We start from the raw sequence: 26,773 nt of genomic DNA, 5'->3' as shown, positions 1-26,773 counted from the left end.
AGTCATTCCTGTTCATCTGCTTTAGTGGACTTCAACCAGTGCAGTGTTAAATACTAAAATCAGGACATAAGATCTTGCATTTGTTCTAAGCATCACTGGTGTAAACTTGACATATTGTGGTATTTCTCTAGCTTACACCAGTGCAGTGTTCAATACTAAATCAGAACATACTGTATTTAGTTTGTGCAAGGCATCACTGGTGTAAATTAGACATATGATGGTATTTCCATAAAACATCCGTATCGGCCGCTTTGAACACAAGCGATTAGCGGAACATTTTATTATTGTGCATCCCCAGACTATAGTCTATCTACGGAGGCTGAAGCCCAGTCTGCTGTGGATCTGTCTGTCATCAGTGGCGGACTGAAGCGATCACATGTGCTCCTACACAGAGCACACTGTGTCCTCCACTGCTGTGACTGTCTGACGGCACTAGCGAAGAGTACAGCAACGTTACCGTTGCAGGACTGAGAGAAGCCAGCTGCATTTGCTCCAAATTATCGTAGGTATATCTCAAGATAAGCGACAAAAGAGCGTTACTATAACTTACTGTTACGACTGCCTCGTTTTCTTGCTACCATACAGGCTTAACGGCTGTCACCAAAGAAACACAAAGGGGGACACGAGGGAGACAAAGGAGAAAGCAGGGCACTGCTTCTGCAACTTCTAAGCGATGATACCGAGATTAGCTGGTTATACCACACTTCAAGAGGGGAGAAAGAGTTTATTATCAACTTATTATCACTTTATTATCGACAGTACGCGGCCTGTAATACTTGTGTAAACGAGCAAAACGTGCTAGCTAATGAGGCAAGCCGAGTCCCAACAAGAGACAGCGTGTGCAGCAGTCCCCGCTGTCGTCTTGTTGCTAGCGTTAGCATGTTAGCTAACCTTACCAACAGACACAACACGTATCCCGCGTCTCCTTGCACTTCGCTACATCCACTTAAAACACAAGACTACAGCGCTGATTTATAAAGTGCCCGCGAGTTCAAAATACTCTCCACGCCAAAACTCTGTTATACTTCCAGACGCCATAGCGAAAAATCATTTATAACGTTAGCCTACACACGTAACATGACACACAAACCAAAAACACACACACAAACACAACACTGCTACCTGAAAGCTGGGTCCTCTTTGCCACATCTCGGAGGCGGTGACGAAAACGCATTTCTCTTGTTGAAAAGTTTTTGGAAGAGAGTAGGAGGCATTTTGTACCAAAATAAAGTCGGTACAGAAGGTCTCTTTTCTTTTCAAATCCAAGAGCAAATCTTGTTCCTTGTAACTGTCTCCATGGGTGTCACAGTCATATGACAGGCATTAGTCACGGGAACTGCATGGTAACTCACTACATTTTTCTGATTGGCTGACTAGACGCCGCTGCTACTACAAAATACCTGATTGGTTGGTATTTTTGGCCTGGTACCACGTGGTCAATGGATTCGACGTGTTGATGTTTTGTCGGGAATCGTGACAGCATGAAATTTATTCACAGAAATCATACAAGTACGACTGCTGAAGAGCTGCTTGCAAGACATGGTCGAAGATCCGTGAAAGACCCACACGAGGAAAGTGCAAAAGAAATCTAACAAGAATTATTTATTTATGTATTTTTTGCACATTAATTTATTTTGGACATCTTTTTCTGACGCAGAAATGTGTAGATTTGCAAAAAGACGATGAATCACAAATATAGAAAACCACAAAGTGACACGTAAAATAAACTTACATTTCAGCTTTTCATTTAGCTTACATTAAACATTTAGACTCGGCTCGTATGGCATTGACACATATGCAAAAAGAGTAAATAAAAATACAGATACAAAAACACAAAAGTGTATATTTCACATATAAAATTGAAAAACAATCACTGTCAGAAGAGAAAAGATGGCTATTTAAGAAAATACAGTCTGACATCTAGTGGTCATATTGCACCTGGTTGATTTATGCAAAAATAAAAAAGGAAATCGGGCTGGTTTGACTGCTTACAGTGTGTGAAATAGTACAGTGAAAAGTGCATTTTTAGAAACTGATGTATTCAAAAGGAGCAATTATGTGGCTCAGCCAGTAACAGCTAACAGCCATCTGAAAAAAACAAACGGTTTGTACAATAGGGTATGTGATTAAAAAATAAGGGCCAGGTTGAGAAGCAATGGAAGTTGAAAGGTCACTTACACTATGTTCGTACAGTTTGTGGTGTGCAGGCACCTACATTCATGGCAGGGTGTGGTATCCCTTTGAATTATTCTCCTTTAAAAAAAAAACAGATTCAAATACTGATTAAAGTCAATCACATTTAAATTTTCCATATTAGAGATTTAGACAGTCTCATACACTTGTTGTTTTGAAGTACACACCTACTACTCTTTTCCAGGAGTTTTCACATACAGACCTCTTTGATCTAGCTTATGGGAGAAAACCCAAATCTTTACACACAATAGTTTAGCTTCAGTTGTCACAGGACAGATGGTTCTGTGTGTTTAACAGCTGTGAGAGGAAATAAAGGAGCACTTCTAAGTTTGACACGCCTTTCCCTCATCCTCTGAAAGAACGCATTCCTGTCACTGCTGTTGACAAAGTCAAAGAACTTGGCTTTCTCCGGGCTGTTTTTTACAGGCCTTTCCAGCGTCACCGTCAGCCGTAATGCCTCCTCTTTAGAATTGATCAGACCTGCTCGGGATCTGTCCGCGTCAGGCTTCATCTGCTCAGCCGGGCTGGAAGTTTGGACTGGCCCACTGCTGTTGTGAATAGTTAATTTGGTGGCTGGGATGTGTTTTGCTTCAAAGGTCTCAGCAATGATGGGGCTTTTGAACCACACCTTCTTCTTGCACAAAATGGGCCTTCTGTTGGTGACCTGAGGGAGAAAAATTATATTTGACCATGACCATAATCCCTCTTACTTTTGATTTAAACAAAAATTAAATTATACACATCATATTTTAGATTACAAGAAAACAGATAGCCAGGGAACTTTCTTACTTTTGGTGGGGGTTTCCGCTTGAAGGATTTGTCTACAGAGTGAAGATTGAAAAACACAAAATTTCTGATTACTAATAACATAAAATGAAAAGAGGGTCACACTCAGGAAATTGTCATTCGATTAAGTTTACTTAATCATCGTTTTGTATATTACCAGACAGATGATTAAGTAAACTTAACTGAACGACAAATTCCTGAGTGGGGCCCTCTCTTCGTTTTATGTATATATGCATCTAGGATAACGCACCAGTTGGTCAGAGCGCAGGGACAAATCCACAAATGTGATTAGTAATAACATTCATTGAAAAGAATTTGTGTTTTATGCAATAAACACTGCATGAAAAAAAGAGCTCATGGTAATGATTTATTCACATTAAGATTATTATTTGGTTCATTTTGAGATTTACAGTTTGATTAAGGTACACATGTCAATTAATGAGTCTTTACCTGATTTAAATGAGTCCGTATGTATTTTGGTCTCAGCTTCAGGTTCTGTGTGTTTACTTCAAAGAGAAAAGACAGTGATCAAACCGGTGTTTGTCACATAGATGTTGAGCATGCAGCTACACTAAATCTTTCTGTGTTGGTGGTTTGATTCCCTCGGAGGGCCCCCCAATTCACGAGTATCAGAGAAAAGACATTTTGGAAAATGACTGTTACCAAATGGTGCATGAGACTTTTCCAAAAAAAATTCAACTGACAAACTTACTTGATCTCACAGTTCTTTTCAGCAAGAATCGCCGAGGTATCTGCAGAGAGAGGTTTAGTTCTTATCAGACGATTGCAGACTGTTTAAGATACTCAACAACACTCTGACATCAATTTATATCATACTCAGTTTTTCTGTTGTTAGAATAATCTGTTGTCCCTGCAAAATGGCAATTTTTCATCAATATGACATGATTTTTTTAAAAACAGAATTTTAACAATTGTGAAAGGCTCAAGCATCATGAAACTCACTCAAAATATACTGTAAATAACAGTGTAAGCTTTTCAAATTTTAAAAGATTATTTTACCATATGTATTTCTCAGAATCCACCTTAAGCTACAACTGACCAGCTGAATAATTATTCTATACCTGATTTGCTTTTAAATGAGTTTAAAATTTGAATTCCATTATGACAAGCAGTACTATACCTTAAGTTACTCCAAAAATAAAAACCATGAAATTATTTTTACTTCTTCAAATAATCATTGGATGGGGTCTAGATAGCCCACAAAATGAACTGTACTAACTAGATTTCTTACGACACCTAGTTTGCTGTTTTACTAAACAACACGAAATGTGTGTGGGGATTTTCTCACACTATTACCGATGATGGTAGAAAGGTTGGGGGGATGATACATGTGGATGCTCTCAGCGTGGCTCACATCCAGCAACGTGGAGTTCTTAATGTGAAGATGGAGACCCAGCAGCTCCTCCTTAATGGGGAAAGTCAGTGTTTCCACTGTGTAGAGAAGAGATCTTAAAATAAAAAAAAAACTAGAATAGAATAACCTTATATTCTGGTTGTGGATATACAAAAATGCACACACACCATAGCTCTCTTTTCTGAAGATCTCCGGGGAGGGAAGACTACTAGAGGTCGTCGTGGCAGAGGAGTAATAGTCTTCCTCATCACCATCAGAGCTGAAAGTTGGGTTTGACTCCATGCTAGAAGATGTGATGTTTTCCGGAGTCACTGCCAAGTTTTGCTTTTCTTCTTTAACTCGCATTTCACCACCTTTAAAAGCCTTTGCATCAGGAGTCACATGAATGGTTGGGTGACCTGCTGGTGACACTTGGTAGCCATTCATTTTTGTATTAGCTGGTGCGGCCGGCAAGGCGGCTTTGCCTCTGGGGTTTTCAGTAAATGAAGGGCTGCTCAAGCGTAACACAGATTTGCAGTGGACAGGCTTAATGCCAGTCTGTGTGTGTAAAGAATAAGTGGAAAATGAGGAGAGTAAAACTAAAAAAAAAGTTTGAGAAACCTTGGCAAACAACTTGAAAGTCAAATTCTAGCATCCCAGAAAGACGAGAGGAGCTGTGTGAAATCCACATACAAGAAAAAGAGAGTGATACTCAAACTAAAATACAATAAAATGAGTGTTTGTTACTTGTTTTAGCCATATTAATGCTCCCTTTACCTCATACATCATCTGTGCCCTTTATGGGTTATGCATGTCAATATTATTATTATGAAGAGAATAGATATCAGAGTTTGTTATCGATACATATAAATATTTCTCTACTAATTAGAATACCCACAAACACTGGGTTGGTTGGTTTGACAGTTGGTTTCACCTCCTCCACCTCAGGTTCCTCTGGAAATGCTTCATAACGCTTGGTGGGCAGAAGTCTCCTGCTATCTGAAAGTTTTGAAGAAGGAATGTGAAGCATAGTAGCAAGATGCAGCTAATGAATTTAGGACTGGACATTAATACTTATTAGATAAATCCCTCATAAAGCACTGACTACAAGAAAGTAGGTTCAATATAAACAAGTTTAAGTTGTTAAAAACTAAGTGAATGCTGAAAAACAAAGTGATGTTGATCATTTAGGGTATTTTGCAATAAAATAGCTGTATTTTAAAGGGCGACTGAGCACAGAAGCTCTAAACTAAACTGAACTAAAGTAGCTGTGCGTACCATGGGCTAATTATCTTTTATAGGCCTAAATACAAATACCTCACTTTCAAAGTATGCAAAAGCTGATGCGTGTGTTTCGATGTTTATTTCTTACTGTCTCGTCTGCTCAGTGCTGTTTTCACGGGTGTATCTCGTTTGTTAGGTAATCCACTGTCACGACTGGGTTTTACTCGGCACTTGTATCGACCCATGTCCAAGTGAAATTGACGTCCAAATTATGGTCGATGATCAAAACAATCGCTATCCCAACGTTAGAAGAATTATTGCTAACACACTAACCTAAAAGTGTGATATTATTTCGTAAAGACTGAGAGAGTAGCAGTTAACAGTTAAAAGTCAGACCGGATGCTAAAAATACTTTTAACTTTTCCTCTCCGTTCTCTGTGCGGTGCTTAGCAACCGAGCACACCTGCAGAGTCAATCTCACAACCAGCTGCTGATAACTATTTAAATCCGTGTAAAGGGAAATACCCACTCCTATCTACACATTTTATTTATTTTGAAAGTCTTCAACGGAAGTCTTGGTATGTTACTAACTACGTCTGCTTTGATGTTGGTGGAGTTTGACAGGTGACATCAGTGTATAACATATATCGATTGTAGGTTATATAAAGTACTCACTATAAGCACTCACCACCCCCTAGTGGTCACAGCGAGTAATTACAACACAATGTAATTACACAGGGAGTTAAGCACAACTTAAATTTAGCGTCATCATTACAAATGACAACAGTAATATCATAACTGGAAATAGTCGTATTAATAACAAGATATGTTAGATTTCTGGTCTGCAGTGGATGAAAGTAACTAAGTAGATTTACTCAAGTACTGTAGCCTACTTAAGTACAATTTTAAGGTACTTTAAATGAGTATTTCCATTTTATGCTACTTTGTTTTTATACTCCACTACATCTCAGAGGGAATTTCGAGTTACTTGTTACTTGTCAGATTAAGATTTTACATAAAAAACATATGACATGTTTATAAAATACAATACATTGTTAAAAAAAATAAACCAGCTGTTCCTTACCTTTTTGGCATGTGAAAAAAGCATCTGGTTGAGGCCCCTTGTCTCTTCATGTCTCTTCAAGTTGTTTGCAGTTCCACCAAAGAGTTACCCCCCAAACTTCTCAAATGGTTTCTTTTGTATAATAGTTTGAGGCCACAAGTATCCACAATTTCACAAAAACCCCCAAAGATTAGAGAAAAGACCAAAACTGTAAACACATTTCTGTTGCAGAGGCCACAAGTATCCACAATTTCACAAAAACCCCCAAAGATTAGAGAAAAGACCAAAACTGTAAACACATTTCTGTTGCAGAACTTTATTTTTCTTCTTTCCTGCCCCATTAATCATCTCACTTGTGACCCTTTGACCCTCAGGTTGGGAATTACTGGATTAAACTACCCAACTGTATAGTAGTCGTTAAAACTAGTTCCACCCAAAATACTGTCATAATTTTTCAAAAAAAGAGTACTTTTAGTACATTTAGCTGATAATACTTATGTACTTTTACTTCAGGATGATTTTAAGGACAGACACTAGTACTTCCAGGGAAACCTTTCAAAATAAAAACCTGTATGCAAATTGTATGCATTGACTACACAATGAAAAAAGAAACAAGACACTAGTTTAAAATCATTCCAGAATATCTTTTATTTCATTGCCCGTGTCCTACCACCCTCCCTCATCCCTATTGCTGCACTCAATCATTACAAGGATATGGTGCTGATTCCATTTTACAGCAGAATAGATAAATAAATAAGTACAATTCATCTCACTACACGCAAAAAGAGAGAAAAAATCCATTCAAACCATTGATTTAATAAATATGCTTACATCTAGCTGTCCTCATTTATGTACATCCACATTGTTTATGCTTTGGGACGGCAATCAACTTAAAAAGCCTATACATTACTTCTATGTGTAAACCCTCCAAAAAATGTGTTTCTTTTGTTTAAAAGTTGATGGTTGTTCTCAGCTCTGCCTACATTACAAAGCCTTGCACTAGCAGCAGTGGCTGTGGGCAGCTGCATACAACCTGCTATTAATGGCCACAAAGAAAAACTCGTCTTTTTCAAGTCAAATGCTAACGGTCCCAGCATTGCAGGGCAAACTGCATGCATTGCCCTGAGCCCTGGTTTTGCATTATTTCTTTTTTCTTCCTTTTACCTGACATACTCTTTGTGCAAAGATGGATGTAAAGAAAGTTGTGATTGAACCAACTGCAGAGTGTCAACCTTGATGATTGTTACAGTGGGCCAGTCCTTCATATAAAAAGGAGCATGCATGCTAAACTGCTGATCACAGCCATGAGTGAATATGTGACATGAACTGTGATTTGGATGCGGCTCAAACATTCAGATACTCCACATGGAACAGACCTCAAACAGGAGGATGTGTTTTTGGTCTAATTGCACAATGTCTGGGTTGAACATAAATGTAATCCTTGTGTCAGATCAGGGGAGATTTATCAGGCCCTGTTTAATGGCACTGCTGTCAGCAGCTTGTTCAATCAAATGAAAATCTACTGTTTTCCACTGAGGATGAAGTCCATTTCTGTCCCACAAGGTGTCAGCATTTATCACAAATCTAGATATCTCCTTGAGCTACACTATACACAAAGACATCACATTTGCTGTCGTACAACTGTGGATTTCAGGTTGTTTGGCTGGTAGGTTTAAAGAGTTGGTGTAGAGAAGAGAAGAAGTAGGAATGGACTGTTCAACATAAAAGTGCTGATGAGTTTCTGGTACTGGGAACAGAGCATTTGATGGTTTGTTGGGGTGGACAGCAGGTAGCAATGTATGGAAGATTTAAAATGCCTACATTAAAACAAATGAAACAAGGAATGCATTTAGTGTGTCATAATTAAAGGTGGGGTATGTGATTCTAATCCAATACATGTTTTTTGTCAAATTCAGCGAATATCTCCTCACCGTACGCTAGCTGTCCTTTCTGTGTGCGCGCTGAAAAAAAAATCCAGTGTGTGTACACAGCCCTGGCTCTGTAAATGCTTAACAAAGTGGCTCGAACTGAGCCACACCACAGTATTCCAGCCATTATTTGTGTACGTAAAATTACTTGCCCACGGACATTCAGCTTACTTTCTAGTTTGCCAAGATATGATGTTAGCTATAGTAGCAGGAGAGTTGTAAGTATCGCTGTTTGCTGGCTCTGGGAAACCGTCTCGTTCTCTCTGGCTGGTAGCTTTATATTACTTGCTGTGTTGTTGTTTGCTCTATATCATGGTATTTGTCATGGTATTGGATTTCTCCAGAATTGCATACCCCACCTTTAAATGAAAACCATATCTTAAAAGGACAATTATAGCTTTTTGAATTTAATAACTGAATGAATTGTTTTTCATTGTGACACAGATTTTCCATGCCACATTAAAATCAAATCACAACACAGAAAACAAAGTGAAGAGGTGTATTGCATTTCAGTGTTGTCCAGCTGAGAACAGCTTAAACCTGCCAATACTAAATGCAAAGCATTGTCATGTTTTTATGAGGAGGTGCAAGGGAGTGTTGTCAATTTGCAGTGCCAAAATGAAAAACAACCAGCTGTCCAATCACAGCTTGGGGGAAGGGCCATGGGTGGGCGTTTATAATCGCTGGTATGAGACTACAGGATGGATACATTTTGCCCTGTAACATTACTACTCTGACAATTAAATAAATAGTTATAAAAGGACAAACACAGTAGGTCTATTCTTACTGTAATTTCCTAAAATTTAGCACTTTGTTGTGTTGTCAGAACAAAAGTGACAGTGACAGGTGACTGTCAGTAGAAGTAACATTATGCACTGCAAAATTCATTCAGCCTGTCAGGCAATTCTAGCTATCTACCTTGCGGACATCAATTAACATTAGCTTATCCTCCTCCATTAAACCACTCAGTGTTTACTGTAAGCTAACACAAGCTAACAACACTTACCAAGTATTGTATAAGATTCTAAGTGTCTGTTTGTAGGCTACAGCCTCCTGCAGCACAATCCATCCCTTAAAATTGTAGTCAATCACAAATATGACTAAATGTACAGTCAATAGTAGTGTCCATCTTGCCAGCTAAACTACAGGAAACTGTTTTAATGTGAAAGGCTGTCTGTCATGGCTGTCATCAGCCCGTGTTGGCGATGCTAAGCTCCACCCAGGTACCCGTCCCCAAAGCTGTGATTGGACATTTGATTGTTTTTCATTTTGGCAGTGACAATGCGTCTCATTTTTAAAAAAGAAGAGGCTCCTTTGCACCTCCTCATGAAAACTAATGACAGTGCTTTGTATTTAGTATTGGCAGATCTATGCAGGTCTCTGCTGGACAACACTAAAATGCAACACTTTTTGTTTTGTGATTTGTTTTTAACGCGGCATGGCAAATTCATGTCACATTGAAAAACAATTTATACAGTTACATACTAAAAGTTAAATGATTTTCCTTTTAACATGTGCTTTCATGTAAATATGACACAATAAATGCATACATAAAAAGGAAATACACATAACAATGTGTATTGTATTTCACTTTATTTCTTTGATTTGTTTTTATTTAGGCCAGATTTTTTTTTATTCAGGCCAGATTTGGCTTGCTTTCCCAAAGCATGTTAAACCTAAGGTGTCACATCTTTGTCCCAGGTGAATGGTCAAAGCAGATCCTAGTGCTAAGATGCTTGAAGGAAAATGAGGTCTGCCAGCCTTCACATGGAGATGCTGCTGTAGAGCTGGTCGATCTTCCCCTTGAAGAACTCCTTCAGCTCCGGCCTCTTGGCCTTTAATGTCGGTGTCAGGAGGCCGTTTTCAATGGAGAACATCTCGTTGTGGATGTAGATGTTCTTCACCTTTAAAAGGAAAATAGAAAAGAATAGAGAAGATGTTAAATGAGACCAAGATTCTTGAGAGTCTCCCCCAAGTTATTGCAAGCTTCCTTAGTTATATAACTTTAAGAGTAGACAAGAACCCCGGTTTAGTGTAATTTTAGGCAATATTATTATATTAAATTAAATAAAATTTTATTTATATAGCGCCAATTCATAACAAAAGTTATCTCATTGCACTTTTCCTATAGAGCAGGTCTAGATCGTACTCTTTATAATATCATTTACAGAGATCCAACAATTCCCAGATAACACAAGTCTTAGCACAAGACCTGTAATATACAGTGTTTTTCTGCTAAAACTTTGCTTATCCAAGGGAACAAGCACCTATGTCAATAACTCTCTTTTATTTGGCTGATTTTAGCTTTATTTGTTTTTATATATAATGACAAAAGATCTGATTCATAATGATGAAGATGTTTACAATTTGCAGTATAACCACAGAATATTTATTAACTGCTGCAGTTTTACTGTTATTATTTTACTGAGTAGCTCAACTGGAGCAATTTGTGAATAATTGCAATACTCAAGACCCCTATAAAGACATTATGACATAATTAAACAGACCTTACTTAAGATGATGCTGGCACATATACTGTCATACTGTAGCTTTAAGACAAAGGTTAATTTACATATTTGAAAGATTATTTCTAAAGATAATAAGAAAAATAAGGCTACAACAAAAGGCAAACCAAATATTAGCTGTTTTTGCCTCAAGCCCAAATATATACCTGCCTACCCACCTGCTCAAAAGAGTGGAGGCCACTGGCCTTGCCCAGACGCACCAAATCTTCAATGATGGCCTTCTTTAATTCCTGTTGACAAAAGAAGAAAGTTATCTGCTGTAGAATTCTTCAGTACTTTTAGCATTTATTATTAACAGTGTTTTGAAGCGTTTGAGATGTGTGCCACCTACCGTGTTTTTACAGAGGTCCTTGTACGTGCCTAATATGCCTTTTTTCTTGGCCCATTCAGGCATGACTTCAGGGTCAGGAACCACAATTCCCACCAAACAGGACTTGAAAGAGACAACACAAACATAAGAGGAAAAAGTCAAAAGATTGTGTACTAACAGCTTAGAAATGAGCACCAGATAGATGATCATGTATGTTATTTGTCCTGGCTTGAAACAGAGCACAAGAACCTTAGCATGGACATACCTGGAAAGCTTAATGTTTACAGATAAGAATTAGATTAATTAAGGTCCATAGAACATTAAGATGCTGAATGTGTGTTAGTATTCTTACCTGCAGGCTATCTCCGTGAACATAGAGCTGTGCCACAGGTTGACTTCTAATGTAGATGTTCTCGATCTTCTCAGGGGAGATGTACTCGCCCTGCGCCAACTTGAAGATGTGCTTCTTCCTGTCAATGATCTTCAGTGTGCCATTCTACAGGAGAGGAGAGGTTGAATAAATGACAAGAATAAGAAACAGGATGAAAAATCCTCAGAGGCCGTGTAAAAAACAACGCATTATTTAAAGGAAATGCTGTATAACATAAAACACTGAATTATTATGCCTAAATAATGGAGGCTGATGTGAGCCGTATGTACATACAGGTAACCATTTGCCGATGTCTCCGCTGTGAAGCCAGCCGTCTGCGTCCAGCGTCTCGGCCGTCCTCTCCGGGTCTTTGAGGTAGCCCTTAAACACGTTTGGTCCCTTCACACAAACCTAGATGGGAGATTAGAAAAGTGGAAAAGGGTCGAGGTCAGAGGTGAAACCTATTTTTGTTTTTAAAAGTCTGAAAATAAAGTAAATAAAAGTAATACCTTTTTATTCTTATAAAAAAATGTATGTTCTTATTTTTTTTGACACTTTTATTCTTTAGATTCTGTGGAATTAAATGCATAAATGTTTAGAAGACTTGTAGTTCTCAATAGTAATGAGGTTTCTTTGCACTGCTTGTCAACTCCTAGATAAAAAAGAAAAACATTTCTGCTCTAGTAATAATTATTAAATGTTGTTTTACGCATCTCATATCTGGGTCTTGTTTCTTTGTCTTGGAATTTTAAGATATTCAAGTCAGTGCGGCATTGTAAAATCTTTATTGAACTTAAAAGTTAGCTCTCTGACTTGTGTGGATATCTTGATGAACACACACACACACACACACACGTACAACATGTATGTTTTTTCTTTCGAAATCATGTTACTTACCTCTCCCTCCCCCTTAGAGGCAAAGTAGTTCTTCTCAGGAACATCCACCAGTTTGATGAGGTTACATGGCAGAGGGGCCCCGACGTGACCTATTCACAGGGTTAGAACAAGCAAAATAATTAAAAACTCAACAAAATAACCTTTTCTTTTTGTACCCGATCCCATACACTGTGGCCTACTGCTAACAATGTCCACTGTTGAATGGACTTCCTACAGATAATAACTTATTTATTTTATATAATATATAATTATACATTGTACTCTAAGCTCAACAATAAGTAAATAAATTCACGATGTTCATATAAAACCAAATATTTGAGGAGGAGGGAGAATTTTGACCTGCACACATTTGGTTACATTCATTAAAAAATATTTCAAACTTAATGTCTATGAATAAAATCTAAGAAGAAAGGAAGGAAAGAATTATCATTAATATTTTTTCATTTCATTTATGGAATATCACAACCGAGCAGCAGGGGGCAATGCCAGACTACATTCTGATGTTAATCAGCATAGTGAGTGTTATCTAGCAGTCTTTTAATTACTGCCCCTGCTGCAAGCTGCACAACTGGCTGAGGCACATAAAATGTACTTGTCATGTTGTGGTTTTGTCTGATATGCCATTTCTCTCTCAGTGTTTGTTTCACCCATCCTTTCTCTAAAATAATAATGTGGACGTATGCATTTCACAATGCTTGAAGTCACATGCCTCTTTGTTTACCCACTCCCAATCACTTGGGAAAAAGCTCAGATCCAATAATGTTATCTCTTCTCAAAAGTAAGTCAGTAGCTTTGAGTACATTTTAAAACAATTACATTTTTTACTTTTCCATAAACACATTTTTACTACAATAGGTTTCCTTCTACTCTTGTCAAATAGCAGCAAATGAACAGTATCTGTGCATGAGTAGGAGATCAAACTTACTTTTTCAATGTTTAATGGATGCATCTGACTGCACAGTTTCTGAACAACTAGTGTTGTTAAAGCTCTGTCCACACAGGGTAAACTAATGTAACAGGTGATGGCATGCTCACCAGGCTCCCAGGGACAGCACTGAGCTGTCTGGTGATTTTGATGTAGTATTATTTCATCTTATTCATGTTTGTTTTTTTTTTGTATTCATGTGTGCAGGCATTTACATAGGCTCAGAAAAAACCCTCAAATGGCACATGTGTTTTGGGCTAAATGAATGGAGGCCTGGAAAACATTTATTTTGGTGTATGTGTAGGGTTATCAACTTTCATTTATTAAATCTATCCAGTTCTCATGATGCCAACCTGCTCCAACAACATTTCCTTTTACAGACAAGTCCAAGTTTTACAGACACAGTGACCTCAATTCAACAGTATTCCAGCATAGGAGTTATTTATTCCTTAAAATCATGACTCAATCACATCACTTTTAGACCTTTGAACTGAGCCTCTAAGTCAAGTAAACAAGTTCAGAAAGTCGGGCAGAGATAGGATATGTTTTTCTGTTGCATAAACGCTGACGCTCACCTGGGGTCCAGTCTCCAGGTGTGGTGAAGGTGCAGCCAGCTGTGCACTCTGTCTGGCCGTATGCCTCATACACCTACACGCAGACACAGACAATGTTGAGAAGAGGGGTTGCGTGAAGCACTTGAGTGCACCCACATACTATATTTGTGTGTAAATGTGTTGTCATGTGTATCTGTGCATGTTTTATATGCAGGCTGTACATAATTTGTTCCTATCTTGGGGGCAGCGGAAACAGGTTTTGAACAAAATAGACATATTATCACATTTTAAGTTGATATGGTGAACATGTTAAAAACAGTTGCTTATTTACACTTGTACTAGCAGTCACAGAGCAACATTATCATTCATTGGGAGTCGTGTTTCTGACCACCTGATGAATGTAAGTCCAATATTCACTCTCTTTTAGCTCTCTTTTGGTCTCCACCAACTCCTGAGGAAAATATCTGCCTCTTTAGCTGCTAAATGCCCCACTATGTTCACCAGCTAGTTGCTAAATGTGTCTGTCTGCTGTTTGGTGCTGATCAGGTAGTGTACAGTGGGTTTTAAGAGCTTTTTCATTGTAAACAGCTGCCTGCAGCGGCTGAAAAAGACACTATGAGAGAGGTGAGCGTGAACCAAAACGGTAAAGTTACGGACAGCTAAACAATCAGCTGAAAGTCACTATAAAGCTCTGTAAAGCCGAGGGGAGCTGCAGATTTAGGTGACAATTTTCTGTAGGTATCTCTACTACTACTAATACATTGTTATTACAAAAATTTTGATTATAGTCACTTTAGTTGCTTAGAACTAGGCTTAGGTTAAGGATAGGGCAAGGGTTTGGGTTAGGAATGTAGTTGTGGTGGTTAGGGTTAGGGCCTGGAGAATTCATTATGTCAATGAGCTTCCTCATAAGAATAGAAGTATAAACATTGTATCTGTGTGTGTGTGGATGTGTGTGTGTATGTGTCTGACCTGGCATCCCAGAGCTGCTCTGAGAAATCCCAGGACAGTGGGCGAGGTAGGAGCTGCTCCTGTTATAATCATCCTCAGCCTTCCTCCCAGACTGGCCTGTACAGCGAGGAAACACATTATTAATACAGAGGGGTCTTTATTTTCAAACAACATTATTTTAAAAAAAAACAATCCAGGAATGAACGCACAATTTTCTGCCAAAGTTTTGGTTATTTTACATGAGTTTTCAGGTTTTCTTTTTTCCTCTGGGCTCCTCTTGCTGGTTTGAAGCGGACAGGTGTTTTGTTGGAAAAATGTGATGTCACGTATTTCTGAGCACCAATCAGGATTTAGCAACATTTGAATCAGAATGTGATGACAGTTGGTGGGTTGTTTGGTCACTATCAATAAAATCTAAACAAACCACACCCACACAGTCCTGATGAAGTAGGTTAGCTGAGTTTTGGGGCATTAAACTCTTAATAAATAATAGTTAAAGTGCTTTTAAAACTTTTTATTCATAAACATTTAATGTTACAGAGAAATTTTTCATAAGTTTTCAGGGGCTTTAATTGCAAAGCGGTCATTTGAAATTGTACCAAGCGGTTAAATACAACAATGCACTAGAGAGTAAATACAGACAGTTATGACAGGTACTTGTCTTTTACACCAGCTTGTTTATATTGGAATTTAAAGAATGGGTGAAAATCAGATACCAAAAATACAATTTGCAGTCTATAGTTTAATTTTTTTTGTAATTACTTTAAGGAGCTCTGGTGCATAATAATGATTTTTCTCTCCCCATTTGTCTCTTACCATACCATACTATTACCATAAGCATTTTCTGAGCTGTTATTGTCACAGTGGACCCGTCTTACTGTATACTACAGTGAACAGTGTCTTCTTGCAGGGTGTGTTCGAACATGAAATTTGTTCCTTTTAGAAAGCCTATTTTTTCTTTTACCGATTTTTTCTGTGAAAATCTGTAAAAAACAAAAACAAAGACCCTTGCTGATACAAAAGTGATGCAGTCAGTGAGTATCAAACAGGTGTGACATACACTTGTGCCACCACTCTTAAGGCCAGACAGTTAGAAATGCCTGTAGTGCAGTAGTGAGATGCATCATTTACCTTAACTTTGTCAAAAGTCTATGAAATATTTCAAAGAACTTCCCTTTACAAATGCACAGCAATTAAGGAAATTAGCAGTAGTGGTATTTAGGGTGGCACATTTAGTTCAGGGAGAGGAAACACTATTTACCTGAATCTTACTGAAGAATATTTTGTCCCAGATGCTGTCGCTGCGAATGATCCCACTGCTGACTTCAGCACCTTTTCTCTTTGCAGCGAAGTTGAGCAGCCAACGCTTCAATGGACTGTTAGCCTGGCTGAAAATCTGCAGAGGAGACAAGACAAAATACATGTTTGTTTTGGTTGGGGACAGTCCCTTATTGTTCCAGCTGTTGAAAACATGTAAATATATTAATATAAATTGCACCAGAATTATCATAAAAGCAGGCAACACCACCCTAAGTGTAAAAACAAAACTCTAATATCTCCTCTCACATTATTCTCTGTAACAACTCTTTTACAATTTGGAGGTTTGAATCCAGACTTGCATTAGTCATAGTTGTAAACCAACACTTAATTTCATCCCAAAACTGCAGCTACAGCACTAGATAGAAAACATCTTTACATGATTCATAAAGGTAATGTTAACCAATTTCATGCTGTTTTCGAACCACAAATCCTTGTCAGAGTAGGGGACAATTTCCCAAACAGTTCCCAAACAGCTGATTTTTTTTCTAGAAAAACTCGCAAACAAGAACAAGCAAACAACAGTTTATTTAAAAGCCTTTTCTTTATATGTTCATCTCACCTTGTCGTACATGCGGTTGAGCAGTCGAGGCACCACAGGGAAAATGGTCGGCCGCAGAGCCTTCATGTCATCTGGGAGGAGACGGATGTCGCCCTGATAGAACCCGATCCGTCCTCCATGGCAGTACACCACAGACTGCAGAAATAGATACACAAATAGTGAGCTTAACCCTATCTGTCCCATGTCTTTGTCAACTATGCCAATGATTCTTTGAAACAGAGAAGAGCGTATGCACACTAGGATCTACACACTCTATTTTATTATATTTTAAATAAGATAAAATAAATGTTCTAGTGTGTGGAAGCCATTCTTGGTTTCTATCAGTGGTGGAAGAAGTATTCAGATTATTTACTTGTGTAATTTTTATAGTATAACATGTAAAAATTCTCCATTACAAGTTAAAGTCCTGCATTCAAAATCCTACTCAGAAAAAGTATTTGTTCTGTAGAAAAATGGCCCCGGTGACTAATTTATAATATATGACATTATTAGATTGGTACACCAATGCATAAGCAGTTGGTGTTGTAACTGGTCAAGATGGAGCTAGTTTTAACTAATTTATTTACAGTTAGGTGGATCAGTCCAGTGGTTCCCAACCTGGGGTCGGGACACCTCCAGTGGTTCACAAAATAAACCTGAGGGGTCGTGAGATTATTAATGGGAGAGGAAAGAAGAGAAAAACTTCTGCTACACTAATTTGTAATCATTTTTTTGACTTTTCTGGTGAAATATTGGACAATTTTACAATTATTTCAAGGTGCCCCACCAGTTTTTTTGTAAGGGGGCAAAAACAGCATTTTTGAACTAGTAACTCCAGCTATCATATAAATGGTGGAGTAAAAAATGGAGTGAAGCAGAAGAAGAAAGTACCAAGATGGAACTGGTTGCTATGTATGTATATATGTCTTTCCAGCAACTATCAAAAAGTTAGTTTTTTGGGACTTTGAAGTGAACTGAAATGAACTGAGTTGAACTTCCTGATTGTTTTGCAGCAAGGCACTGTATGTGTTGAGGCATGTCATCTGTGTGTTACACTCATACATGAGAGGAAATACCAGCGCTCACAAAGGATTTACTCAAATTTACAGTAGAAGAACTGACACATTAACCATCTACTAATCATCAGTGAAGCTACAACTACTCCTTTCTACCTCAGGATCCTGGACCCATGATTACATTTTAACATTCCTGACAACCAACAAATCAGAAAACCAAGAACGCTGATGTGCAGTTTGCAAATTTTGCATTTGCAGAGTGTGACACTTCCACAGACTGAACATGGACTGACGATTAACTCAGCACACATCCTTTTGCTAACAGTCAAGTGGCTGTGAAAACATGGACCATATGTGGCCCTCTTCCTGTTTCTCAAGCCGTGTAAGGACACAGCGAAGCACAAGGTCCGCCCTCTTATGTCTATTTGATTGAGAGATCACCGGTATAGAGTGGTGTGTTTGTGTGTGTGAAACTCATGAACTTGCTTCTATTGTGTGATCTGATGCGCTGCTTTCTGGGGAAGTTAGGTGGTTTCCTGTGTCTGAGTCTCACGCTGCTGACAACGTTGCTACAGGCATACAAACCAGGCTGGCTCAACCTGATGCAACCAAAGTGGCTGCGTGATACATACATGGCAAATGACAGCCACACGTGAAGGCATACACACACACACACACACACACACACACACACACACACACACACACACACACACACACACTGAAATAACAATACCTATGTTTTACAGAGTATTAAAAAAGTGCAGCAGGGCTTAGAGTCGTGTAAGGAGAAAATGCAGTCTCAACACAACTTCTTTCAGTTGCTTAATGTTTGATGTCACATGTTATGATTGATCCTGAATGAATGATAAAAAACTATCTAAGCAAGCACCCAGAGCTTTTGATTGACAGGGTTTGACTTCACAGATTCTCAGAAAAACAACCTCCACTTACTGCCACTCTGTCTGAGATCTGGAAAGTAACTGTTCCTATGCTGTCAACATCTGGTCAATAATTGGATGCAAGCTGCTGACATTAAAACTAAAACCCCACAGTGGATGAAAATCTGAAGCTAAAGAGCTACCAGCAAGTGAAGATTTGGTTTAGACCAAAACATTTTGGTTTACATAATCAATTCTGTTGTAACATTGTAACATCTGTCAACCCCTGAATCAAGAAACAAACTTATACTCAAAATTGTTCTCAGCAGGATAGATTAAGATAGCAGTCACTCCAAGCTGACCAAACTACCAGTGCATATGGGTATGATGATAAGAAAAAAAAAAACAGGAAAAGCTAGAATGGATGCACTGTAGGTTCGTTAACAGCAGAGCTGATGTTTCCTGTGTGCTATGTGATTGGGTATTGTTGTTGAGGTGCTATTATAAACTGGGGTTTTGACAGGTGACTAAGCAGACACAAACACCAAGGGTCCCTTAAATAATCTGATGCATCCTTTACTGTTTATTTCTTTGCTTGATGTTGATATCACTGCACATGTGTGGGTTTTCCTGTATCTCAGGGGAACAATTGTCCTTGTCAGGACAGAAAGACGGGGAAAATCCTCTGAAGCAGGAACATTTTGTCATCCTTTAAGGTTTAGTTTGGAAATGCAGTGGTGAATGTTGTGGTTTTACGATTTCAGTCATTCAGTTTGTTTATATGCAAGTAACCTGTAGTTACTTGATTACTTGGTTGACACAGCTACATTTCTGGAAGAGAAACCTGATTTCTTGGACATGTAAATACTTACATGGGTTTCTAACTAGGTTTTACAGACACTGTAAGGACAAATGGTGCAGGCTCTCACTACTGTGCCAGTCAGTCCAAATGTTCCACCAAGAACTGAACAGCATGAATACACTTAAATATGCCAGCTTTGGTTAAAAAAATGTGTGTGTGTGTGTGTGTGTGTGTGTGTGTGTGTGTGTGTGTGTGTGTGTGTGTGTGTGCTTCAGTATGCTAGGAAAACATTCACACCAGTTGCTATAAAGAGCAGGAATGGTATTCATCATCAGAGCTGGAAAGCAAAACTAAAGAAAAGGAGAGGAAAAGGGAGAACAGAGACTCTTCCTCCCTCTCTTTCTACTGCCCACACACTAAATACTCTCAAATTAACGCCCACGTTCAAAGTCATGCTGTACACATAGATCCTTCCTCTGCCCCAACCAGTCTCCTAACATCTTGAAACTCATAAACACTTAACGATCTCATTGCTGTGACTAAAGACCTCAGTTCAGCCCATGTACCTCAATAAGCCTCTCAAACATGTGAGCCAGTGGCAGGAAGGAAATTAGGCAATCATCTTGGTTGGGGAAAATGACTTTCTGCAGGAGACAGAAGAAAGGAAACAATCAGATGATGTTAAAAATAATCTTGCAACATGGCAACTTCATGAAAAATTGAAGTTGCAGGGAAAACATTAAAACCACACTAATGAATCAGCAAAGTCAAACACCTTCATTAATTAAACTAAGGGAAATCTGGAGTTGTCATTAAAGATTTCCTTGGAAAAGGACAAAAGAAGAGAGGATTACTCACGTCTGTTACTTTGAGGAAACCTGAGAAATCTGCCACCACATTCCCATGAGTGAGCATGACTCCCTTTGGGTTTCCTGTGTAAGCAGACAGACAACAGAGACACACTGACATTACAGAAGTTAAACTCCCCTCACCTGTCTGAGGATCCCACAGTCATCCAAGGTGAGCACAAAAGGAATCTGATGTGAAAAGACAACCCTGGGTTTTGCAAGAAATTTCAATCCCATTTCATGTCTTGGAATGATTTGTGTCACCAAAGGAGCTTTTATATTATGTTGTAATGTGCTGTTAAATAGTGTACAATCAAGTGTGATACTCAAAGCATAGTCATACTGTAGACTACTGAGAGATAGAGCATGAGGTTGGGGAAGAAAATATATAATTAAATTTAATTCAAAAGATTACTGAGGTGAGTTTTCCAAATTAATAAACAATTCTTTTCTCATTTGCACACTTTAAAATCTGCACTGATGGACAACAGCATGTGCGGTCTGTACACACACATTCATAATGTATATTAAATCAAATCAAGTTTATTGTCACATACACAATCATACACAGTACAACATCTAGTGAAATTCGTTCCCTGCATTTAACCCATCCTAAGTATAAGGAGCAGTGAGCAGCCACTGTGCAGCGCCCAGGGACCAACTCCTTCCTCTAAGCCAAGGGCTATGACAGGAGAATTACCCTAACATACATATTTTTGATGGCGGGGGAAACCGGCGACCCACACAAACCTGGGGAGAATATGCAGCCCAGGACTTTCTTGCTGTGAGGCGACAGTGCTGTATATCTGTTGAAAAGACTACTTTTTGAAATATAATACAAATACAAGTTATTATTTCTAAAATTCACCTGCAATTACTAATTGAATCCTGTGAGATATTAAAATTTGGGGAATATTGTTTGTCTTTGTTACTTTGCCTCTAAAATCTATAAATACATGATTAAATAAATATTTCACTTAAATTACCAGACTGTATTTTGAAGCCATTATTTCAAGTGGAAAATTCGAAATCTATTATGTCACAATTTAAAACAAGAAAATCCCCGAATTATAGTATTTCTTGTGTGATTACTGAGTGTGTGGCAATTCCGATAATACTCTAAAATACCGTTCTTGTTCTTAGTTACTGTAATGTCATTGCTCAGTCCTTTCTACATGAAGCAATGATTGATGCTTCTTAAATAAAGCGTTTCTCTTTCCAGACATGTAATCTGACTTTGACTAGACTGTGAACAAAGTTGTTTTTGTTTGGAATTGAACAGATGGAGGGAATTCTTGAGAAATGCAGAGTAATATGTGGTAATTTAACCCCATGTTGGAGTGGCTGCATGTCTCTCTCAAAGCCAGCAGGTGGAAGTATTTTCAGTGGTCTTTTGAATGTGGTGAGCTGCAGCTGGTGTCACTTGTAAACTGACACCAGTGTCCTTACATGGCCTGCCTTTTGTTCCCTTGTCTGTTGGTTTCAGGCTGTTGCTGCTGCTGTGGGATAAGACCTCCTGAAAAAGCAGCAGTGCTTTCTCACTCACATGAATGTGTCAGGACATGCTGGGGGATCCAGAGTGAACATTTATATAATGAAAAGAGGGCAAATTATTCTTTCGCTATTATTCACTCTGCTGCTGTGAAGAAACTGGATTCATTTACAGTAAATGCTCACCGTCCCATTTCCCCTTAAAGAGTATATGATCCATTTTAGGTCCAAAATCATCATAATCCCAGGAATTAGAGAGCTTCCTTGTTGTAAATGTGCATTTTAATGCGGTATACCTTTGTCTTGTGTTTTTCTTAGCAAATTAAATCACAATGCATTACAAAGAAATATGCATTTGTATTAATTTCAGACTGATTTTTGATATATCAAACAAATACCACTCTTAGAATTCTGCAATCTCTTCTGTTTAACAAGAAACAAACTCTAAGCATTCACAGTATTTACTGAATGATTATCTTATATATGCTTTTTTAAAGTGCATATTAAGTGTATAAAAATGCTAAATACAATAATAAATACATTACATGGTTTTATCATAATTATTAAGTAAATGTTTAATCGACAGCACCCGACAACACCGTGAGAGCTTTTATTTTTAGCATGGGTGATCCCAGGGCAGGTGACTATTGCCGCAGCCAACCCATGGTGTTATCAGTGAATAACTTGATTAGTGCCAACTTTTTTACTCAACAGTCTTCTTAATAAAAAAATGAATGCATGTGCTACACATGATCATCACTGCTTTGGCCTGGAAGGGAATTTTGTTGAAAATGTTATTACAGGTATGTCAGCAGTGGTTTGTCCTGTCCAACCTGTCAACTAATAATTCAGAATAAGTGTTTACTTGTCGTGTGTCTGGCATGGAGCAGTATGGGAAATATTTTTGCATGGGCATGCACACAGATCCTCACAGAGAAGCAGTTTAACAGATAAAATAAAGATTGTCACCCATTTTTAGATACGTAATGGACCAAATCTAATGATAGTGTTTTATTTTTGTAGTCTATCATGACTTGTGTTCTCTTATTTCTCATTAAAAGAGGAACATGTGTGATTGGCTCTGCTGTTAGCAGGCTGTAAAATGACACTGACACTGAGATACTAATAACATTGTTAGCTAGTAAGCTGCAGCACCCATGATCCTGAATGACTTATGTATGATTTAATCAGCACCAAACACAAATAATGCACGTTATTCACACAATTATTACCTGTGGTTCCACTGGTGAAACACACAATAGACAGGTCATCTGGTGCTGGTGGCTGTGGAAAAAAAATTGTATCAGTCAGAGCATGATAGACATGAACTTTGTCAAGAGATGATGTCGATCACTTCTTAAATAGATAGGCACTCGCACTTTGCTATTGCACTTTACTGTACTACACTTTACTTGACCCTAGACTACAACCCACTGCGATATGTGCTGTATTGCCCTTTGTGCTGTCTATTGCTGTGTTTCTTTTGGCCCGCGAAACACTTGCCCTCTGGGATCATAGTAAAGTTTGAACTAGAACCTGAGATGAACTTCTTGCAGCTTTCATGACAGCAACCTGCACCAATACACGTCACTATAGAAGGAATGTTGAATGTTCATATACGTAGACCTGTCATTTTGACCATACCAGCAGTAGTATGTGCAATGCTCATGTATAAATTGTCGAAAAGCTGTCACCTAGACTGTTTAAAGTGACTCTCTCATCATTTTCAACAGAGGGAAAATACTAGCTTAGCTGGCTAACAACCAGTAGCGAGGGTTGAAGCTGAATTGTCAATGTTCAGTGTTTAATCTGTTAACACCAGTAAAATGTAAATGATGCCAAAGGATCTGTCACATTACAGATACTTGTTTTCATTTTGGACAGAACAGCAAATGTAAAAGCTTTCAGCAACACAGTGTGTTGCCTTGTTATAGTGTTATTTATTTATAAGAGAATGTCACAGAATCACTAGACAGACTCTAAACAAGTTCAGTTACATGTGCTGTTAAATTAATTAATATTTTCAGTTCATATTTACACCAAAAATCCAAAAAGAAGTGACTCATCTTCATTTACAGTCAAAACAAGACTAAGAGTCTACAGCCATGCTAGCGGCTCTGTGAGGCTATACTTAGGCACAGCGGTGCTTTGAACTAACTGCTAATATCAGCATGCTAACATGCTCTCAGTACAATGCTAACACACTGATGTTTAGAAGGTATAATGTTTACCATATTCACCATCTTAGTTTAGCGTGTTAGCATGCTAACATCTCCGAATTAGCATTAAAGTATGTAGTATGATTCATGAATGTCTGTAAAAAAATGTATGGTAATCCACCTAATAGCTGAGATATTTCAGTCTGGACCAAAGTGGGCGACTGACAGACCTACATTTCCAGAGCCGAGCTGCAAGCAATGCTAAAAATGTTGTACGGTACATCTTTCTCTATGTATAGTTGAATTTTGAATGATTACTTACTACAGGTTTTCTGTAGTGCTCTCTTCCCAGAGCCTGTAAGAAAAAACAACATGGAAATAACTATTACAAGTAGACACTTGATATGCATAAATTACATTAAAATTATATTATTAGACATAGCTTTAGTGCTATTTCCCATGACTCCTTGAATAGTGAGTGTGTGCTGAGTTCTGTCAGTTAATTTTCTAAGCCAAGGACAGTATCAATCTTGACCAGAGCATGTGTGATTTGTTATCATCTGTTTCCATCTCTAGACACACTCTTGTTGCTGTATTTGTGATTGTGGGTCAGAGTTCAACAGCATTTGCGATAAGTCCTCTCATTTCTTTTAAGCCACGTTGTAAACAAGATGAGCTGGGTATCTATCACACTGGCACAGATCAGACACGAAGGTTGATCATCACAGAAAAATGACAGTTATGTACACATGTCTATGCCAGCTACTTTCCTATGATTACCTGTGAATGAAACCTGTGTTTATTTCATTTAAGCATGCAAAATGTTTTTCCCCCTTTGTCTTTATGATGAAAAGAAATCTGCATCTATCTAAAAATTGGCCTTTGCGATAAACACTGCTATGATCTGCTGGACCAGTTTCCCATGTCTGTTTGTTGTGATTGAGCTAATGAAGCATTAACACTTACAAGAATGAAAAGATCAGTGACATTACTGTAAATTCCCATGTACTTTGATTTCGTGCTTGTGAAGTGCCACATTTGTTAGATTCTGTGCAGCCAGACAGGCATAGATAAAGATCTCACCTAACATGCCTAACAAACTCTGCATTTCTTGATCGTATGCTGACCAAATCTAAACATCAGTTCTGTTTTGACTGGCTGTTTATGGAATTTCAGTTTTTTGCATAGATGAGACTCATGACTTTTACCAGACTATATCAAAGTGTATATATAGCTTATTCCTCTGTGCCATAGACCTCCATTGCTCTCCAGAAACTATTAAAAACACCTCAAAGACCCACACTGTTGCACAGGTTCCTTGATTAACATTTATATTTGCACTGTAGTTTATTTTGAGTCAATTCCACATACATCGTCTGCTGCTGTAAATACTCACTAGAGCGCTGAATCCACGGCTGAAAGTAGTCTACAACAAATGCACAATGTACTTCCGTTTGAGTAACATTTGCTAAAAACTACAGTGCCCAGCTGTTTAAGGGAATTCATTTGGCTTTTTCTCAAATGAAACTATATATCTGTGAAACATTTTTTAAGATTTACACTATAAGGAGGAGAATAAGTAAAATATAAAATAACCATCCTTATAACCATCCTGATCTCCTGCTGTAAAAACATACACTACAGTGTTATGGTGCAGATTTAGAAGGTAGATGCTAGAACAGCAATGGCGGCTTGTTTGCTTTTGTCCACTTCCCCTGAATAGTCTTAGAGAGCTTTCAGATGACATACAGTAATGTGTCCTCTAGCAGCCATATTGAAGCTAATCAACTCTTGGACACCAAAAAAAGGAAGTTGAAACCTGACTGCATTTATGGACATGTAACAACATTTTAGAAGATTTAAATCATTCTAGATATGATACATTGTGTTTGCTATAGATGAAGCTAGAGTGCAGCAAACCTTGAAAATATTTCTGATTAGCCTAAAAGGTGACAGGGATGGAAAAGACCACCAGACTCTACTATGTAAAAGTTTACATTTACAGTAAATATCAGTCAAGTGTAAGTACCATTATACTGATGTTGACAACCACCCAGGAGAACATAATAAAAAAGCTCTTTTAAAGAGTAATTCAGACCACTTTGAGTATTTTCTGGCCTCTGCGAAGGGGCCACCTGACTGTAACCATTTCATATACGTATATATTTTTCAAAATATATGTTGAATTACTTGCGCTGAGCCAATTCCCCACCAGATAGCTGTGTAATGATTTTTTTTCCTACATGTCATACCTCGACTTCCTGCATGGCCTGCACGTGGACTCCGCAGCCCTTGCCGTGCTCCACGAGGGCCGAGTCAAAGGCATCCATCAGGATGATTCTTCGCAGGCCCAGAGTTTCCTTCCGCTCCACGTTATCCAGAAGCACCTGAGCTTTCTCTACTTTGTCACAGATGACCGTGGAGATGTCAGCTGAAATGACACAAGCACACAAGGGTTTGTGTGCCTTGTGTGAATATCAGCAGAATAAGAAACGAAAAGGAACAAAACAAAACAAAAAGACAAAGATGTGGAGGGAGGAATCATTCAAACTTCTGATTCATAAAGATTTTAGATGTCCAAAGCATCAAAATAATATAGTTAATCAGTTAATCTTGTGTTTTTACTTTGGGGCAACAT

The 26,773-nt window shown here is 38.2% G+C and overlaps 3 protein-coding genes across 9 annotated transcripts in view; all 3 read right to left on the bottom strand.

The window, feature by feature from the left end:
• Nucleotides 1-1,341, bottom strand: part of fnip1 (folliculin interacting protein 1) — a 40,631-nt gene extending 39,290 nt beyond the window's left edge. Inside the window, exon 1 of one of the 2 annotated variants that reach the window (XM_044223530.1) lies at nucleotides 1,123-1,341. In XM_044223530.1, the coding sequence (XP_044079465.1) occupies nucleotides 1,123-1,214 (92 nt within the window). In that variant the 5' untranslated portion in view covers nucleotides 1,215-1,341. The remainder of the gene's footprint in view (nucleotides 1-1,122) is intronic. The other variant, XM_044223531.1, reaches the window with a different exon arrangement.
• Nucleotides 1,342-1,583: 242 nt separating this feature from the next.
• Nucleotides 1,584-6,064, bottom strand: LOC122888741. 4 transcript variants are annotated; one of them, XR_006380772.1, is made up of 9 exons: nucleotides 5,706-6,064; nucleotides 5,232-5,332; nucleotides 4,522-4,891; nucleotides 4,297-4,431; nucleotides 3,692-3,731; nucleotides 3,430-3,485; nucleotides 2,983-3,014; nucleotides 2,361-2,857; nucleotides 1,584-2,253 (listed from the first exon to the last, which is right to left on the bottom strand). XR_006380772.1 is itself a non-coding variant. In XM_044223537.1 (8 exons), the coding sequence occupies exons 1-8, from the start codon at nucleotides 5,800-5,802 to the stop codon at nucleotides 2,459-2,461; spliced, it is 1,230 nt and encodes a 409-aa protein (XP_044079472.1). In that variant the 5' UTR covers nucleotides 5,803-6,064; the 3' UTR covers nucleotides 1,584-2,458. The 4 variants fall into 4 exon arrangements, 3 of the variants coding, with proteins under 3 accessions (XP_044079472.1, XP_044079473.1, XP_044079474.1); XM_044223537.1 differs by having other exon boundaries at nucleotides 1,584-2,857; XM_044223538.1 differs by having other exon boundaries at nucleotides 1,584-2,857; nucleotides 4,522-4,717; nucleotides 5,706-6,063.
• A 1,179-nt stretch (nucleotides 6,065-7,243) lies between these two features.
• acsl6 (acyl-CoA synthetase long chain family member 6) overlaps nucleotides 7,244-26,773 on the bottom strand; it is a 41,067-nt gene continuing 21,537 nt past the window's right edge. For all 3 annotated transcript variants that reach the window (XM_044221797.1, XM_044221798.1, XM_044221796.1), the window contains 15 exons: nucleotides 26,388-26,566; nucleotides 24,458-24,490; nucleotides 23,209-23,260; nucleotides 20,496-20,569; nucleotides 20,204-20,281; nucleotides 16,960-17,094; nucleotides 16,342-16,476; nucleotides 15,102-15,197; nucleotides 14,151-14,223; nucleotides 12,651-12,739; nucleotides 12,048-12,164; nucleotides 11,736-11,879; nucleotides 11,405-11,506; nucleotides 11,232-11,303; nucleotides 7,244-10,452 (listed from right to left, as the gene is read on the bottom strand). In XM_044221797.1, coding sequence (XP_044077732.1) covers nucleotides 10,312-10,452; nucleotides 11,232-11,303; nucleotides 11,405-11,506; nucleotides 11,736-11,879; nucleotides 12,048-12,164; nucleotides 12,651-12,739; nucleotides 14,151-14,223; nucleotides 15,102-15,197; nucleotides 16,342-16,476; nucleotides 16,960-17,094; nucleotides 20,204-20,281; nucleotides 20,496-20,569; nucleotides 23,209-23,260; nucleotides 24,458-24,490; nucleotides 26,388-26,566 — 1,520 coding nt within the window. In that variant the 3' untranslated portion in view covers nucleotides 7,244-10,311. The remainder of the gene's footprint in view (nucleotides 10,453-11,231; nucleotides 11,304-11,404; nucleotides 11,507-11,735; nucleotides 11,880-12,047; nucleotides 12,165-12,650; nucleotides 12,740-14,150; nucleotides 14,224-15,101; nucleotides 15,198-16,341; nucleotides 16,477-16,959; nucleotides 17,095-20,203; nucleotides 20,282-20,495; nucleotides 20,570-23,208; nucleotides 23,261-24,457; nucleotides 24,491-26,387; nucleotides 26,567-26,773) is intronic.

The sequence above is a fragment of the Siniperca chuatsi genome, linkage group LG14, assembly GCF_020085105.1.
Source record: "Siniperca chuatsi isolate FFG_IHB_CAS linkage group LG14, ASM2008510v1, whole genome shotgun sequence".
NCBI classification, from domain to species: Eukaryota; Metazoa; Chordata; class Actinopteri; order Centrarchiformes; family Sinipercidae; genus Siniperca; species Siniperca chuatsi.
The sequence above is the reverse complement of the archived record's forward strand: the minus strand, read 5'-3'. Positions and strand labels throughout refer to the sequence as shown.